This window comes from Phacochoerus africanus, chromosome 2 (assembly GCF_016906955.1).
Source record: "Phacochoerus africanus isolate WHEZ1 chromosome 2, ROS_Pafr_v1, whole genome shotgun sequence".
NCBI lineage: Eukaryota > Metazoa > Chordata > Mammalia > Artiodactyla > Suidae > Phacochoerus > Phacochoerus africanus.
The window spans coordinates 45,153,975-45,170,042 of NC_062545.1; the positions used below are offsets into that span (position 1 = coordinate 45,153,975).

Consider the following 16,068-nt stretch of genomic DNA (forward strand, 5'->3'; position numbering starts at 1 on the left):
CCTACACCACAGCCACAGGAACACAGGATCCAAGCCGAGTCTGCAACCTACACCACAGCTCATGGCAATGGCAGTGCCGGATCCTTAACCCACTGAGCGAAGCCAGGGATCAAACGCTCAACTTCATGGTTCCTAGGTGGATTCGTTAACCACTGAGCCACGACGAGAACTCCTTTTTTATTTTTATTTTTTTATTTTTTTTACCTACACTATTGTATATGTAGCTCAAGCTTTTCCATATCAAAGTTTTAAATTTTTACATAATGAAATCTGACTTTTCCTTTGTGACTTGAGTTCCCTTATCTTCTTAACAAGGTTTCTCTCATCCTAGGACAATTTTTTCAATACTCCTAATTTTTTTAGGATTTTAAACATTTACATTTTTACTCGTTTATAGTTTGTGAAGGGACATCATATATTTCTCAAGCTCTTTAATCTTCCTTGATGTAGATGGAGTCATAAGTGTCCTAGGCAAGCAGTTTCTTTAAAATGAAGATGACTTCTGTTCCTGTGAAAGCCTGCCTGATCCAGTTCTTTATTTTTTTGAAAGCACTTTGTTTGCAGAGTATATGCTTATAAACAAAGCTGAATATCACAAATGTCGTAATATTTATATGTGGAATCTAAAAAAAATGATATAAATGAACTTATTTACAAAACCGAAACAGATTCACAGACTTTTAAAACAAACATGGTTACCAGAGGAGAAAGGTTGGAGGAGGGATAAATTAGGAGTTTGGGATTAACATATACACAATATTCTTTATAAAACAGATAACTGACAAGGACCTGCTGTATAGCACAGGGAACTGTACTCAATATTCTGTAATAATTTATGTGGGGAAAAGAAGGGATATAGGTATAACTGAATCACTTTGCTATACACCTGAAACACAACACTGTAAATCAACTATGCTCCAATAAAAATTTTTAAAAAGTTGTCTACACAAGCATAGTCTCTTAAGTAGACGTTTTAATAAATCCTAAGATGCTGCAGTACACTGACCAAGAAAACAATTTGATCCCTAAAGCCCTCTCCAATCTATGCTCAGTGAAAACAGCAAACAAAAGGCCTGAGTAGAAAACCTAGTTCTTCAAAGCAGGTAAAACTCCTGTTTACTCCTTCCAGAAGAGAAAGAGTTTTCAGATCATAAAAGTCAGAATTGCCCGGGTGCAAGACAGAACAACTGTGATAAGGCTTTACTTCCTAAAAGTCTAAATTACGAACAGTGGAACAGTTCTGAAAATGAACAAAAAGGAAAGCAATAGCTTTGACGCAAAGAATCACATCAGTCTTTGGCCAAATCGAAGATTCTTAATTTTTAAAACGCTGCCTAACCTTTTATCTGTGACAACACATCAAGTGAGCAGCAGTACAAAGGATGCCTGTGATTTAGAAATGCCACGCTTGAGCAAATTACAGTTGCCCGCGTGCGTAGCATGAAGGCGTGACCAAAAAAGACTGGGGAACAGAGGGCTTTATCTGCATCACAAGACACTCTCCTTTTTCTATACATGAATGTTTGCTGATGTTAAGCCCTCTCCGCTCGCGCTACCGGGGGCAGGACCGAAACATCACAGGTGTTGTCGCGGGCAGGTGGAGCCACAGGAAGATTATTTTACGTTGGGGATCGCAGGGCGCAGGTGCCCAGGCAAACCGCTGGTCAAAATGACTGGGATCTGACTTACGGCAAAAGAAGTAGGCCTGGGATTGAGACTACGCTCCAGCCCTAAGTGCACTGCATTCTAGTTGAGGCCAATTTCGGGCCTCCTCCTGAGATGAGAGTGCACTCGTCAGGGGTTTAGTTACGTAGAGCAGCCTCTCATCCCCATACGGGGCTTCCCCTGCAGACCCTCCGATGACCCTTCCCACCCCCGCCTGGTAGGCACTCTGATTGCAGCCGGTCGCCATTCATCAACCGGTTCACACCGGCGGCCGCCGCCGCGCTGTGACGTCGGCGAGGCGGGCCTCCGCCCCCGCTCGTCAGCGCTAGGATTGAGGCCCGACTGCGATTGGCCGCCTGGGCGTTCACGTCACTCTTGCTATAAATAAGAGGGCTTGTGACGCAAGGGCGCCTCGGCGCACGTATTGGCTCATTGGGCTGCGGGCCGGCGAGGCTGCGCGCTCTCCCCGGAGCCGCTCGCTGCAGGATCGAGTCCACTGCCCTCGCTGCCTCCCGCGAAGCCGCTGCTAGCCCGCGACGACCACCGCCACCCCTGCCCTACCGCTGCCGCCTGTGTCGCCGCCGCCTCGGGACCGGCTGTATGATTAAGCCACAATCTTCAATGAGTAGACATATTCCTGTGAGTACCCGTACCCCGTGCCGCCGCCTTTGTTCGGAGCCTGGCTCCGCCCGGGTCCCGGTGGTACTGGCGGGCGGGCGCTGAGGGCCAAGCCCGGGGCGCCGGGCTGCGCGGTGGCACGGGAGCCGCTTTGTGACCACCACCTCGCTCCGGCACCCGGCGGCGCCCCAAGGCCCCTTTGTCTGCCGCAGGGCCCGGGAGCGGGGACGTGGCCCGGGTGGGGCGCGGGTTGCGCGTCACTGCAGCGGGCGCGCCCCCAGACCCTGCGGGCGGGCGGGCGAGGCGGCTGCTCGCGGGCTGGGCCGGACTCCTTTGCGGAGCCGGCGGGATTGGGCCTGTGCGGCCACCCTGGGCTCCGCGGCTGCGGCCGGCGCTCGGACAAAATGGCCTCGGCGCCGGACTGAAGACGCGGCGCGAACCCGTGACCCGGGCCCGCGCGGCCCCACCAGGTGAGCGGCCTGCCCCGCCCCACTGGCTCCGGACAATGGGAGCAAGTCCGGGCTCGTCCCTGCTCCGGGGCGGGGCAGGAGGGAAGCGGCCTGGGTCTGAGCCTGGGGAAGCTTCCGGACCGCACTGCGCGAAGCCAAGGGGGCCCGGTGCCGCCTTTTAATCCGGCACCCTTAGAACTTCCTGAAACCCCAGATGTGCTGTGTTTGTTGCCTCCTGTTGGCTTGCATCGCAGGGCCCAGCCAGAGCCAGAATTCTGAGGTTTATCTCTGCCCGTGGAACCCTCTGCGGTTCCAAATGTATTTCATCGTTATTTACACTGCAGTTAGAACCATCGATTTGCTTGAGATCTAGATTATGAGCCAGTGCTTCCCGTTATTCTATATGTGAATTTTGTTTGGTGGCAGTGAAAAAGTTGAAAATCAGAAAGCTAGATCATTCTGAAAACTAATCAGCATTTTATACTGGTTATATTCCAGGTGCATTGCTTAAGGTATAGGTAGATGAGGCACAAATTGCAACTACCTACCATCTGATAAAATAGTTAACACAGATTATTGTGATTATGTACAACTGATAAGTGGAAGAAGAAAAAATTCCTTGGTATTTCTAGATTGCCTATCATGGATAGATTTTCCTGGGGCGAAGACATTGGGAATGGGGAAGTCCTGGGCAGAACAGAAAGGTGTTAGGTGTGCACAGTCACTTCCGCTTTTGTGGAAATTCATCATCCGTCTGTCCCCTACTGGGTGGCTCTATCCAGTCCACTGAAAGAATTATTTCTGTATTGCTTTCTGTGCTTCCTGGTGAGAAATTGCTAGTTGAAGGGATATGGCCAGACAGCTGTAACAGGAATTTTAGTTAAGTATGGAAGTAGTATTGTGTGTTTCTCTACAGATCGCCTTTAACTTGAAAAAAGTAGTACCTGGAAGTCAGAATACTGAGATAAGAGTCTTTGACCTTAACAGCTTTGCAAATTAATTTATCGTCATTGGGAAGGTGCCAGAAGACACTTTTTATTCCAAGGAAGTAGTATTTAGGATTTGAGGTAGAAAGTATAATTGAAATTACTTCAGTTACTGCAGTCTCAGGTAAAGTGTTTGGGGCAGTGGCTGGCTCTTGGTGCTGTTATTAACCTGTTCTTAATGTTTGTCCTTTGTTTACTCCCAGCCACACTACACACAAGCTCCTTATAAAGTACTTGGAAGAAGAGCAACAGCAATATCAATGCTTTTTGTGTATTCATTCTGAAAATACCCTGTGAATATTCATTTAATATTTGACATTGGCATAAAACTGTTTTGGTTTCTTAAGAAGACCTTAGGAAAAACATGATTGGTAGTAGTAGTAATCTTGCTTTTGAGACATGGGAGAAAAAAATGGAATTTACACCACTGCCCTCAGCCCCTCCCCCCCACCTCCTTCTCTCTTTTCTTTGGATTAGATTTTAGTTAAAGATGAAATAAGTGGAATTTGGGCTTTACAATCAAAAAATTTTTACTGAAATTATGAACAGCTTTTTTATAGTTATAAGTGGGAATTATTTATATATATACATTTCTTTGTAATACTTCACATAACAAATTGGTTAACTTCCAGAGTCTCAAATGAGAGATAATCTGTTAAAGGGGAATGATAAATTAATAAGTTAAGAATCAAATGAGATGGCGTGTATGTGTTTTGAAAACCAGTTTTTTTTTTTTTCTCTTGAGAATATTGGTTAAGTCTTTAAAAGAATAAGTGAATTACAAAGACTAACAGCTTTCGAGTATTCATGAAGTTTGTAATGTGTTAATATTTTGGAAAAATCGGTATAGAAAGTTGCACCTGGTTTTTTGTTTGTTTTTTGTCTTTTTATGGCTGCACTTGTGGCATATGGAAGTGCCAAGCTAGGGGTTGAATTGGAGCTGTAGCTGCCAGCCTACACCACAGCTTACAGTAGTGTTGGATCCTTAACCCACTGAGTGAGACCAAGGATCGAACCTGCGTTCTTAGGGATACTAGTCGGGTTCCTTAACTGCTGAGCCTCAACGACAGGAACTCCTGTGCATGGTAATTTATAACAATGTAAAGGAAACAGCTATTAAAAGGAATAATTAATAAAAGAATGTGTATAAGGAATATTCACCAAATAAAACGGGTATTCTTGCAAGCGGTTTTTGTATTAAAGTAATCTTTAAATGCTTGTGTGATGCTTATTGATTTAACCTGTAATCACCCTTGTATTTTGTGATTCAAGTAAAAGTTGAAAAAGTGACTGAGGCCCAAATTTGAAAAGATAGCTGTGCGCTTAAATACTGTAAAAGCATAGCACGTTCCTTTTGAATTAGAAAACAACTTTTTTCTCTCTTTCTCTCTCTCTCTCTTTTAAACAGCAGTTCTGTGGTGTTCTTGGTCACACATTTATGGAGTTTCTGAAGGGCAGTGGAGATTACTGCCAGGCACAGCACGACCTTTATGCAGATGAGTGAACTGTAAAAACTCATTGCTACTCCACCAAGAAGCCCCCATAAGAGTGGTTAACCTGGACACAGAAGTGTTGAATTAAAATCCACAGAGCATTTTTTACAAGAGTTCTGACCTGGATGGGGTAAACCTCAGTGCACTTCGTTTCTATTGCCTCAGTATTACTGGATTGGAAAGTTGCTGCTTCTTTTTAGGAGGTTCATTTCATTTCCCATTACTCCCAACTTCATACTCAGAAGCACTGAGAATTTCAAGTGGAGTATATTGAAGTAGACTCAGTTTCTTTGCATCATTTCTGTATTCAGTTTTTAAAATTTTTTCATAACCCTATTGAGTTTTTTTAACTAAATTAACATGGCTCGAATGAACCGCCCAGCTCCTGTGGAAGTCACATACAAGAACATGAGATTTCTTATTACACACAATCCAACTAATGCAACCTTAAACAAATTTATAGAGGTGAGTGTTTTTTAATGTCTTTAACTGATTACAGTTAAATAGTGGGACTTTTATGTAACAAATGTTTGCTTTGGAAATTTTTAGGTGGTGTAATTACTTACCATTCCAACTCTCCAAAATATCAGTGTCTTGTTTAAGTTAGAGGAAAAAATTATTTTATACATTTTGAGGAGGACATATACTTGATTTAGTTTGGATTTGTGAGTTAATATTTAGTTCTTTATGCCTCACAGTTCAATTTAGATTTGTATGTGAGTAGTATGACTTGTCTTATTGTAAGAAATTTATAGAAGGAAGGCTCCACTTAACTGGTTTTTCATATGTCTGCTTAGCATAATGACCAGTACCATAAACCAAAGTTCACTTATGTCTTAGATCCATTTTGATAGTTAAAATACAATTTTGGCTACAGATATACTAATTCTATCTCTTGAGGTTGCTGGATAGCCAAAACCATCTCTTCTGACTGTAATGCTGAATATTTGGATGCATACCTGTTTTATTTTGTAAATAACTACAGATAGTCAGAAACAACAAACAGGCCTCCCAAATCGTAGAAATGCGTTTATTTTTTATTATCATCTGTATCTATCTATATGTATTTTTTTCATTTTAGGGCTGTACCCACGGCATATGGAAGTTCCCAGGCTGGGGTTGAATTGGAGCTAAGGCTGCCAGCCTACACCACAGCCACAGCAATGCCAAATTCTTGATCCGCATCCTCATGGATACTAGTCAGATTCATTTCTGCTGTGCCACAACAGGAACTCCCCATCTATATATTTTTTAAATGCTAGAAGAGTTATAATTAGTATAGTTATGAGTGATTCCTTTGGTTCTGTGTATTTATCTTTGTTCCTGAATTGCTTCCATTCCCCTTTGTTAGTGCTTCATCCTTCATTACATAAAGGGCTACCTGAAAATTTATTAAAAATGTATGATGTGTAACATTCCCTTCCCTTTGATGCTAGTCTAGTATCGTCACTTAAAACAAGACTTTCCTTCCCTGATAAACAGATGTGACTTTCTGTTAACCTGCAATACCAATTGAAGAGATGATCAAATTAGAGATGGTGAGCAATAGTGACTTCATTTTTTTTTTAATATATGTTTTATTCAGGAACTTAAGAAGTATGGAGTTACCACAATAGTAAGAGTATGTGAAGCAACCTATGATACTACTCTTGTGGAGAAGGAAGGCATCCATGTTCTCGTGAGTATTTCATGGCTCCTGTGTTTTTATAGTATTGTACTGCAAAAGTTTATTCACATAGAAATTGAGCTTTTTGAAATTGATGGTTTAAGTTACAAATGATATACTTAATTTCCAAATAAGGATGAAAGCTGATCAGAAGTTTGAAGTAATAAAAGATCTTTATAAAGATTGAACATTTAGGAGTTCCCACTTGGCACAGTGGCTTAAAGGATTTGGTGTTGCTGAAGCTGCGGCTCGGATTCAGTGCCTGGCCTAGGAACTTGCATATGCCTCGGGTGCAGGCATTAAAAAAAAATCACCATTTATTTACATTTTATTGACAGGTTTTATAAAACAAATGTTTTAAACATGTTAAGCCTTTTGGAAATGGTTATTAGTATGGTATTTATATTGAAAATCTAAAATGTTTGAATATTCTTTTGACTTAGGATTGGCCTTTTGATGATGGTGCACCACCATCTAACCAGATTGTTGATGACTGGTTAAGTCTTGTGAAAATTAAGTTTCGTGAAGATCCTGGTTGTTGTATTGCTGTTCATTGTGTTGCAGGACTTGGGAGGTAAGAGAATTTATTAAATCCTTTTAATGATTTCGGTTTTAATTCTAAAGTAGGTGAATATAGGAGTTTCCTTGTGGTGCAGCAGGTTGGGGATCCAGCATTGTTAACTTGGCGACTTAGTCACTGCTGTGGTACAAGTTTGATTCCTGGCTCTGAAACTCCCACGTGCCACAGGCGCAGCCAAAAAAAACAATTAGGTGAATACAATAGAGTAATTATTCCAGTATAGTTGGAAGTAACATACTGTCAATGGAATTTATACTTGTCTCTGTGAGCAGAATTATTTAATTATGTGTTTTAGGTTGTGTCAGTAGTATTAGAATCATTGCCCAAGCTCATTGGAAAAAAGGATTATGAATTGTCTCTAAGGTGGTTTTACATTGCATGTGGTAGATTTTTGATAGGGTTTTTGATCCTGGAGATTTTGAATCAGTAGTAACTCATTACCCAGTAGTGCCAAAATACACATACCCAGATTTGTAAATCACTACCACTGCCCCCCAAAAAAGTCCTGTTCTAAGTGGAAAGTATTTTTCAGTATTAGAAAATACTGTCTGCTCTTATCAAGATTTACCCTCTTCTCTGGATTTTATTTATTTATTTATTTATTTTTTGAGATTGCTGTCTAGTAATATGGCTTGTTTTCTAGATTTATTTATATTAATTAAGGATGTAGTTCTTTTTTTGATTCTAGATTTAAAAAAAACCCATGACACATGGCATTCCCAGCCAGGGATCAGATCCAAGCTATAGCTGCAGCAATGCTGGATCCACTGTGCCAGGCCAGGGGGCGAACCTTCATTCCCCACGATCCCAAGAGGCCACCAGTCGCCCTGCTCCACAGTGTAGTGATTAATTTTTTTTTATTTTATTTTATTTATTTTTGGGTCTTTTTGGCTTTTCTAGGGCTGCTTCCCATGACATATGGAGGTTCCCAGGCTAGGGAGCTGTAGCCACCAGCCTACGCCACAGTCACAGCAACGCAGGGTCCAAGCCGTGTCTGCGACCTACACCACAGCTCATGGCAACACCAGATCCTTAACCCACTGAACAAGGCCAGGGATCAAACCCACAACCTCATGGTTCCTAGTCAGATTCGTTAACCACTGCGCCACAACGGGAACTCCAGTAATTAATTTTTAATATAAAGTACAGGAATTCCCACTGTAGAGCAGCAGGTTAAGGAGCTGGTGTTGTCTCTGAAACGGCTCAGGTCACTGCTGAGGCGTGGGTTTAGTCCCCAACTTGGTACAGTGGGTAAAGATCCAGCACTGCCACAGCTGTAGTGTAGGTCACAGCTGCAGCTTGGATTCATTCCTGGCCTGGTAACTTCCATACGCCTCAGGTGCATGAGAAGAAAAAAATATAAAGTCCAACATTTATGACAGGTATTTAGCATAGGAAGTGTGATAAATAATAGTTGCTTATGGGCTGGGGAATGTTTGGAGGATTGAACTTTCTAGAATTTGACTTTGAAAGTGATTTTATCAAAACTCTTACTTTCCCAGAGCTCCAGTGCTTGTTGCCCTAGCATTAATTGAAGGTGGAATGAAATATGAAGATGCAGTACAGTTCATAAGACAGTACGTATTTTAAAATGTGAATTTTTTGTTTGCACTTGGTTCCTCATCGAATGTCAGTGACTTTAAATATATTACCAAAGGAGTTCTCTGTTGGTTCAGCAGGTTAAGGATCCAGCATTGTCACTGTTGTGGCACAGCTTCAATCCCTTGTCCCAGAACTTGCGCACAAAAACAATTATCTGACTGTTTTGTTCACTTTTAAGATAATATTCGCACCAGGAATTAGCTTACCTTCTTTTTTTGCATTCCATGTAGATGTTCATATTATAAAGATTCTATTCCAATAATAATTCTTTGAATTATTGTTTGACTTTTAATTATTGATTGTTTCTTGTTTGCCTTTTTAGTGAGGTATAGTTGATTTACGGTGAACCATGCAGGTCTCAAGGTAGATGAATTGACAATAACAGCCAAATAAAATTAACCATGCAATATGTAGAATATTTTGATAATTCAAGAAAGTGCCCTCAGGCTCTTGGTAGTCTTCTTCCCAGCCACAGAGGCAGCCTCTTTCTGACTCCTGTTGAAGTAGTGTTGTCTTTTCTTGGACTTAATATAAATAGATTTGTAAGTTTTGACTATAATCACCACTCAGAAGATTTAGGGAGTTCCTGTTGTGGCTTAGTGGTAATGAACTGAACTAGCATCCACGAGGACACAGGTTTGATCCCTGGCCTTGCTCAGTGGGTTAAGGATCCAGTGTTGAAGATGATTTAGGAAATAAACTTTCTACCAGCCCGTTTTCTGTTTACACATGGTTGCTGGTCCATGTTTCTGCATTAAGTCACAGTGTAATAAAAGCTAAATTGCCGCAGGAAAGGTGATGATTGCCTCCTGTAGCACAGTAAATATTAGTATAGAGGGACTTCGCTTTAATTCACCTTTTGTTTTCTTCTTTCTAGAAAGCGGCGTGGAGCTTTTAACAGCAAACAACTTTTGTATTTAGAGAAGTATCGTCCTAAAATGCGGCTGCGCTTCAAAGACTCTAATGGTCATAGAAACAACTGTTGCATTCAATAACATTGAGATGCCTGATGTCATTGTTTGGAAGTGGAACTTAAGACGTGGCTGAATTTGTCGTACATATTAGCCAACACATTGGCTTGGTGAATATGTTTAATGAAGCTTCCATAGGAGTGTTGAAAAGCAGTTTCACCAGGCCACAAGCCTGGTAGAATTTGCAACCTCTATGTTTGAGTTATGATCAACCTATTTGGACATTTAGCAGAGGGTTCTTGCTGTTCAGCATTTAAAATGTGCTTAGCATTTGTACCAATTGACCTTCCCTGAAATCATGCAGTATTGAGTTAACATCATCAAATCTGTTTCCATGCCACAATCTTATCAATAAGGAATTTAGAAAGACTAGGTGCCAAAATACCCAGCACAATACTTGTATATTTTTAGTGTCATATAGAACTAAAATCCCAGGAACTATGAACACTCTGGACCTTATGTGGTTTATTTCTTCCATCATTTCAGACATAAAAAGGAGGGCCTATGTGGTTATTTGTTCACAGGATGTTTACATCTCCCACATTCATACCAGTATACATCAAGATTTGCTTTTTTTTTTTTCCTGTTTATTAACCAAGTCTTACAGTGATTATTTAATGTTTTTCTGTAAACCTCATTTTGTGCTGTCATAAAAGACCTCCATTTTGAAAATCTACATTGTACAGAAGCACACGTCTTTAATGTCTCCAGACAAAAAAAGCCTTACAGTTAATTTTAATGTTTGCACTTTGGGGTGCAACTTACAGGGAGGGCCTGCAAAAAGAGTGGGAGGGGGCTATTAAGTATTTTTAGTAAAATGTTGCCTTTGTCTTGTGCAGAACATGTAGAATATGCGCTTTAATTTAGTAAATATTTTTTTAAAAGGTAGAAATACTTTGTTATTGTAGCTAAAACAATTCTTAATCATAAAATTTCTGAAATTGTAATTTTTTTTCATACTTATCTGAAGTTGTTTACCAACTTATTTTTGTTTGAAGTGTGGTTCCCAACCTCTCTTGCAAAAAAAAAAGAAGTGGGTTTCTGCTAATGAATTGAGCAGACATTTAATATTTTATATGCCTTTTGAGCTGTGTAACTTAATATTTGGATACTTGACAATTTGTTTTATTATGTAACTGATAAAATGGTGATGTGTATTAACGTTAGCTCAACCATATATTTATACTGTCCGGGAACATGTGGTTATAGTTCTGTGGGAGAAATAATTTGTCAGTGTTCACCAGCTTGTAAAAATTTAGTGCGAGAGCTTAAACATTAAATAAATAATGAAATGCATCTATCATCATTGAAATTGTTTTGCTTAAAGTTAACTTATTTTGTAAAAAAGATATGAAAGAATTGCATTTCACTTAGTGCCATTTGAAGTGTGCTTTTTTTTTTTTTAACAAATGAAGGATTAAATGAAGTTGGCATTATGAAAAGCTACTTATAGACGTAATTAGGATCATGGGAACTGTTTCATATTAAAAGTGCTTTCCATTATAAGCTGTTTCTTTGAAGGTTTAGATAATTTTGAACCAATGTGCTGTTCTGTACTGAGGAGAAACCATGTGTAGCAGAGCCATGATTTGAAGCTCAGTTCCACCAACCAATAACTGGTTTTGGGCAACTTAACTTTTAAGTATCAGTTTTTCTCATTTGCATATAAATGACATACCTTTATAGGTTTTGAGGTTAATTTGAACACAAGTTTTTGGCATATGAAGTGTCTGAAATTTTTGCATAGCTCATGTTAATCTAAAAGGAACAGATGTCCTTGTCTGGGTTTTTTGTTTCTTTTTTTAAACAGATACAACTGAGTAAAAGCTTCAACATTTGAATAAAAAATGCTACTCCACCTTATGTTTTAAAGAATTTGCTTTTATCTCTTCATAGCAGTTTAACACTTAGTATACTGCATTCTTGAAATTTAGAGCATTTAGAGCCACGGAAAAAGGAGACCCCCTGGGGACCATTGCATTTTTAAATCCTAGATCTCCTGTGATTATGTAGCAGGTAAACTAACCTGGGTTTTGTTTTGCAGCTTACTCTAGGGAAGATAATTTTGTGTCTGATTACTAAGCAATAATTACTATTACCACATAACCCATAAAACAGTATTTGTGTTTGAGAGGTGGTCCCATCATGATAAATGAAAGTTGTTTTCTGAGTTTGAAACATTTAGTTTGCAGTGTTGAATTGTATATATGGTGCTAAAAATCAATTTACTTTATAAATCTCATTTGTACAGTATTCAACATAAGATTTGCTTTTTATCCAAACACTTGTGTCTTGTAAATATGATTAATTACAGAAATCCCTGTAATACATCCTGGGAGATTCCCAATACCTAGTAGTAAAAGTAGAAATAGGAGTTGCTTTGAGTATACAAAGTTATCAAATGGTGTTCCAAATTCATTTAGTTGGTTTTGGATAACAATTTCGCTCAATAGGATGATGTAAATAGTGACTAGTTGACTAGGCTTGTCTGCGGGAACCATTATGTTGTTATGTAAGTGTATTTACTGAATCAAAATAAGAAAATGCTATCCTTTAGTTGAAGGAAAACCCTAGAAATAAATGCTAGTGGTCATTTTGTAACACATCAAACTTTCATTTTTTATTCCTCCTAGTGTCCCTTTTCCCTGGACAGTGCACTTTTATTCCCACAGCTCCATGCCTAGAATACCCAGCCCAGGCATGCAGTCACATCTGGTCACATCACTATTGCACCAGAGCACTTAAAAATGATACTGCGGGGAGTTCCTGTGGTGGCTCAGCAGTAACAAACCTATTAGCGATGAAGACATGGGTTCAATCCCTGGCCTTGCTCAGTGGATTAAGGATCTGGCATTGACATTATTTGCAGTGTAGGTTTCAGCTGCTCAGATCTAGCATGGCTGTGGCAGCTGCAGCTTTACTTCGATTCCTAGCCTGGGAACTTTCATATGCCATGGATTCAGCCCTGAAAAGAATAAAAAGATGGTATTGTGGTCCCTTAATTTAGCTTCACAATTTCAATCTTCAGAATCTCAAAGAGCTGTCCTGTTCATCTGACAGGTATCTACTCATTTCTAGGCATTTAAGAGTAAGGCAAAAACATTAAATATGGTGTCATCAGGTCTTGGTCACCAAATCTTGAGTACCCCAGCGCTTGGAATGCTTTCTATTGGAGTTTAAAACCATAAAATTTCAAAGGGAAGTGAAGCATAACTTTTTTCACACATAGACAATGACATTCTCTTAAAGTACAGTTTTGAAAAAAGTGGTACATGTTTATATTCCCTGATTCCTTGAATAAAGTGTGTGTGTGTGTGTGTATCTCCTTATGCCTGAATTGAAGATTAAAGACTGGTTTACAAGTGACAAAATGTTTCTGCATTGTTTGGGGTAACTGGCCTAAGCAGAATCTTAGAAGGAAAGCTTTAAAGGAAAACATACGTATTTGCCTTCAATAAGTTAGGCCAGTGGTGTGCATTAAGTTGTGAATGGAAAAATTAGTAATTCTATAATTTTATAAGTTATATAGCCAGACTAATCATGATTAATGTAGTTGTTATGATATCTACCACATATTAAGGATCTTTTCATGTAATTTTCTTAACTCGATTACCTTACAATAATCCTTTATTAGTTATCCTAAATTCATACATCAGGATATGATGTGTATGTATGTGCCTCTAGTTAGGTGAATAGCTGGTAAGTGGCAAAACTCAGGGACTCAAACCTATGTGACTGTCCTCATAACTATGACCACTTATGGTCTGTCCATTATAGGCCTGTCCGGTTTTTTTGTTATTGCTTTTTTGAGGTAACCATTTGTTAAGGACTTAGAGTCCTTGAGTTCCTGCCTATGGAACTCATTTTCCTTAAGAACAAAATATTCTTCATAAACACTGATTTTGGAAATGTATTCATTTAGAGTGAACTCTTCCCACCACCCTTTTTTTTTAGTTTTTGGTTTTTATGGCCCATAGCACATGAAAATTCCCTTGCTAGGGGTCAAATCAGAGCAGCAGCCTACGCCACAGCAATGCAGAATCTGAGCTGTGTCTGTAACCTACACCACAGCTCACAGCAATGTCGGATACTTAACGCACTGAGCAAAGCCAGGGATGGAACACACATCTTCATGGTTACTAGTCGGGTTCGTTACCACTGAGCCACAGCGGAAACTACCGAAACCCTTTTTCATTTCTGCAGAAAACCCTTTTTGAATTAAGTCAGGCTAGGCTAAGATATGCTGCAGAAACAGCCAACCCTGAGAGTATCTTGGATTTATTTCTCACTTAAGCTTCCTATCTGACATCACAGCGACTCAGGCTGACTGGTGAGGCATTTTTGGGGAGACAGTGCTATAGTTGTGACAGAAGCCAAAAAATGGCTTTGGAGTGACACAAACTTCTTGACTAAGAAATCATACAAAACACTTTTTTTCAACTTGTTGGACCTAACGGGCCATCCAGCACAGGAAATGCCAGGAATACACAGTGTTAATCACCGCATCAGTTTATAAAGTGGATTTGTATTTAAAGAGCATATCTATAGCAACCTCTCACATAACAAGTAAAATTAGGAAAAGGGGATAAGATTTCCAAACAACCAACCAGAGGTCATGAAGTTTAGTGCTTATGAAAGTGTATGCCTGTTAGGAACCATAGGTGCTTTTTTTTTTTTGACATTTAAAAGAAATTTACTATAATTTACATTCTGTCTAAGCCTATTTAATCATATCTTAGATAAAATTTTAGCTTTGGTACTTTGGTTTACTAGTTTGTATTTTATATATATGAATTAGTTGTTAATTATTGAGTTCCAACTCAACCCTTTAAATGTGACCCGGAAACTAAGGACAAGGGCATAAAAATGTATCAAACCTCAATCTGCTTTCACGAAGTTCTTGATTTAGCACCTTACACATCATCTGTTGTGTTAATTTGTTACACTAGGGCTTCAAAAGAATGGAACCCTGGACCAGTACCTTTTGATATAGGGATGTAAGTCAGAAAAGGCTCAAGAAATGGGGTCTCTTGGAAAGCAGGGTCCTTGTGAAAAAAACACCATGCATGGAGTTCCTGTCGTGGCTCAGAGGAAGCAAATCTGACTGGCATCCATGGGGATGCAGGTTCGATCCCTGGCCTTGCTCATTGGGTTAAGTATCCGGCATTGCCATGAGCTGTCAGATCCCTCATGGCTGTGGCTGTGGCATAGGCCGGCAGCTACAGCTCCGAATCAACCCCTAGCCTGGGAACTTACATAGGCTGCGGGTAAAAAAACAAAAGATGCTATGCATGGGGCTCTGAGCAGCTGGGCTAGGCCAGGAGAGACGCAGGGGTACAGCAAGGACAGCCCATCTTTTTAAGATTTGACTGGAATCTACATTCCTTTCTTTTCCAGACCTCTCTTTTGAAAGGAGTCCTAGAAATAGTAAGTGAAGGAACAGAGGGATCATTGGTGTTGTGCCCCAAAACAGCTCACAAGCCTTGAGTGTGAGTTACTGGGAAGAAGAGGCAACAACTTGAAAGGATCTTTTCCAGGTTAGCTGTGCCTCCCTCCGAGGCTACAGTGTTTATAGGACTTCCACACACCTGGTCCACCACTGTGAGGCAGATCAAGAGGAGAAAGACTGCGAGCCCCCCCCATGCCTCCTGATCAGATAACTTTAGTTCCCAAATTCACAAAACAGCATGCATCATCTCATTTAAACTGTTCTGTGTGGCAAAGACAACAGGGATTATTATCCCTACCCATGATAAGAGCTCACATTTGTAACAGATTTTACTTTATGTAGAATTCATGCATACTTTATCTCAGGGTTTCCAATTGCCTGATCATAAGTTTCCAATTACTTGATTGTGTCCCCTGGGGAGTCTTCTGAAAATACAGATTCCTAGTCCCCTATAGTCTGAGACGTGGCAACTGGGTGAATTGGATCTGCAGAGGTGTTTATTTTGCTGGAGTTTTGAAAAAAAAAATTGAATTTATAGTCCTTTAGATCCAAATATTTATGTCCAAATATTTATTTATACCTATGCTTA

General features: G+C 40.0%; 1 protein-coding gene across 2 annotated transcripts; it reads left to right on the forward strand.

Moving 5' to 3' along the window:
• The first annotated feature begins 1,842 nt into the window (after positions 1–1,842).
• PTP4A1 (protein tyrosine phosphatase 4A1) lies at positions 1,843–11,336 on the forward strand. Of its 2 annotated transcripts, none has more exons than XM_047759961.1 (6): positions 1,843–2,304; positions 5,127–5,676; positions 6,797–6,889; positions 7,321–7,451; positions 8,960–9,034; positions 9,937–11,336. In XM_047759961.1, exons 2-6 carry the CDS (start codon positions 5,572–5,574, stop codon positions 10,052–10,054), a joined length of 522 nt encoding a protein of 173 aa, XP_047615917.1. In that variant the 5' UTR covers positions 1,843–2,304; positions 5,127–5,571; the 3' UTR covers positions 10,055–11,336. The 2 variants fall into 2 exon arrangements, with proteins under 2 accessions (XP_047615917.1, XP_047615927.1); XM_047759971.1 differs by having other exon boundaries at positions 2,088–2,304; positions 5,130–5,676.
• The last annotated feature ends 4,732 nt before the right edge of the window (positions 11,337–16,068 follow it).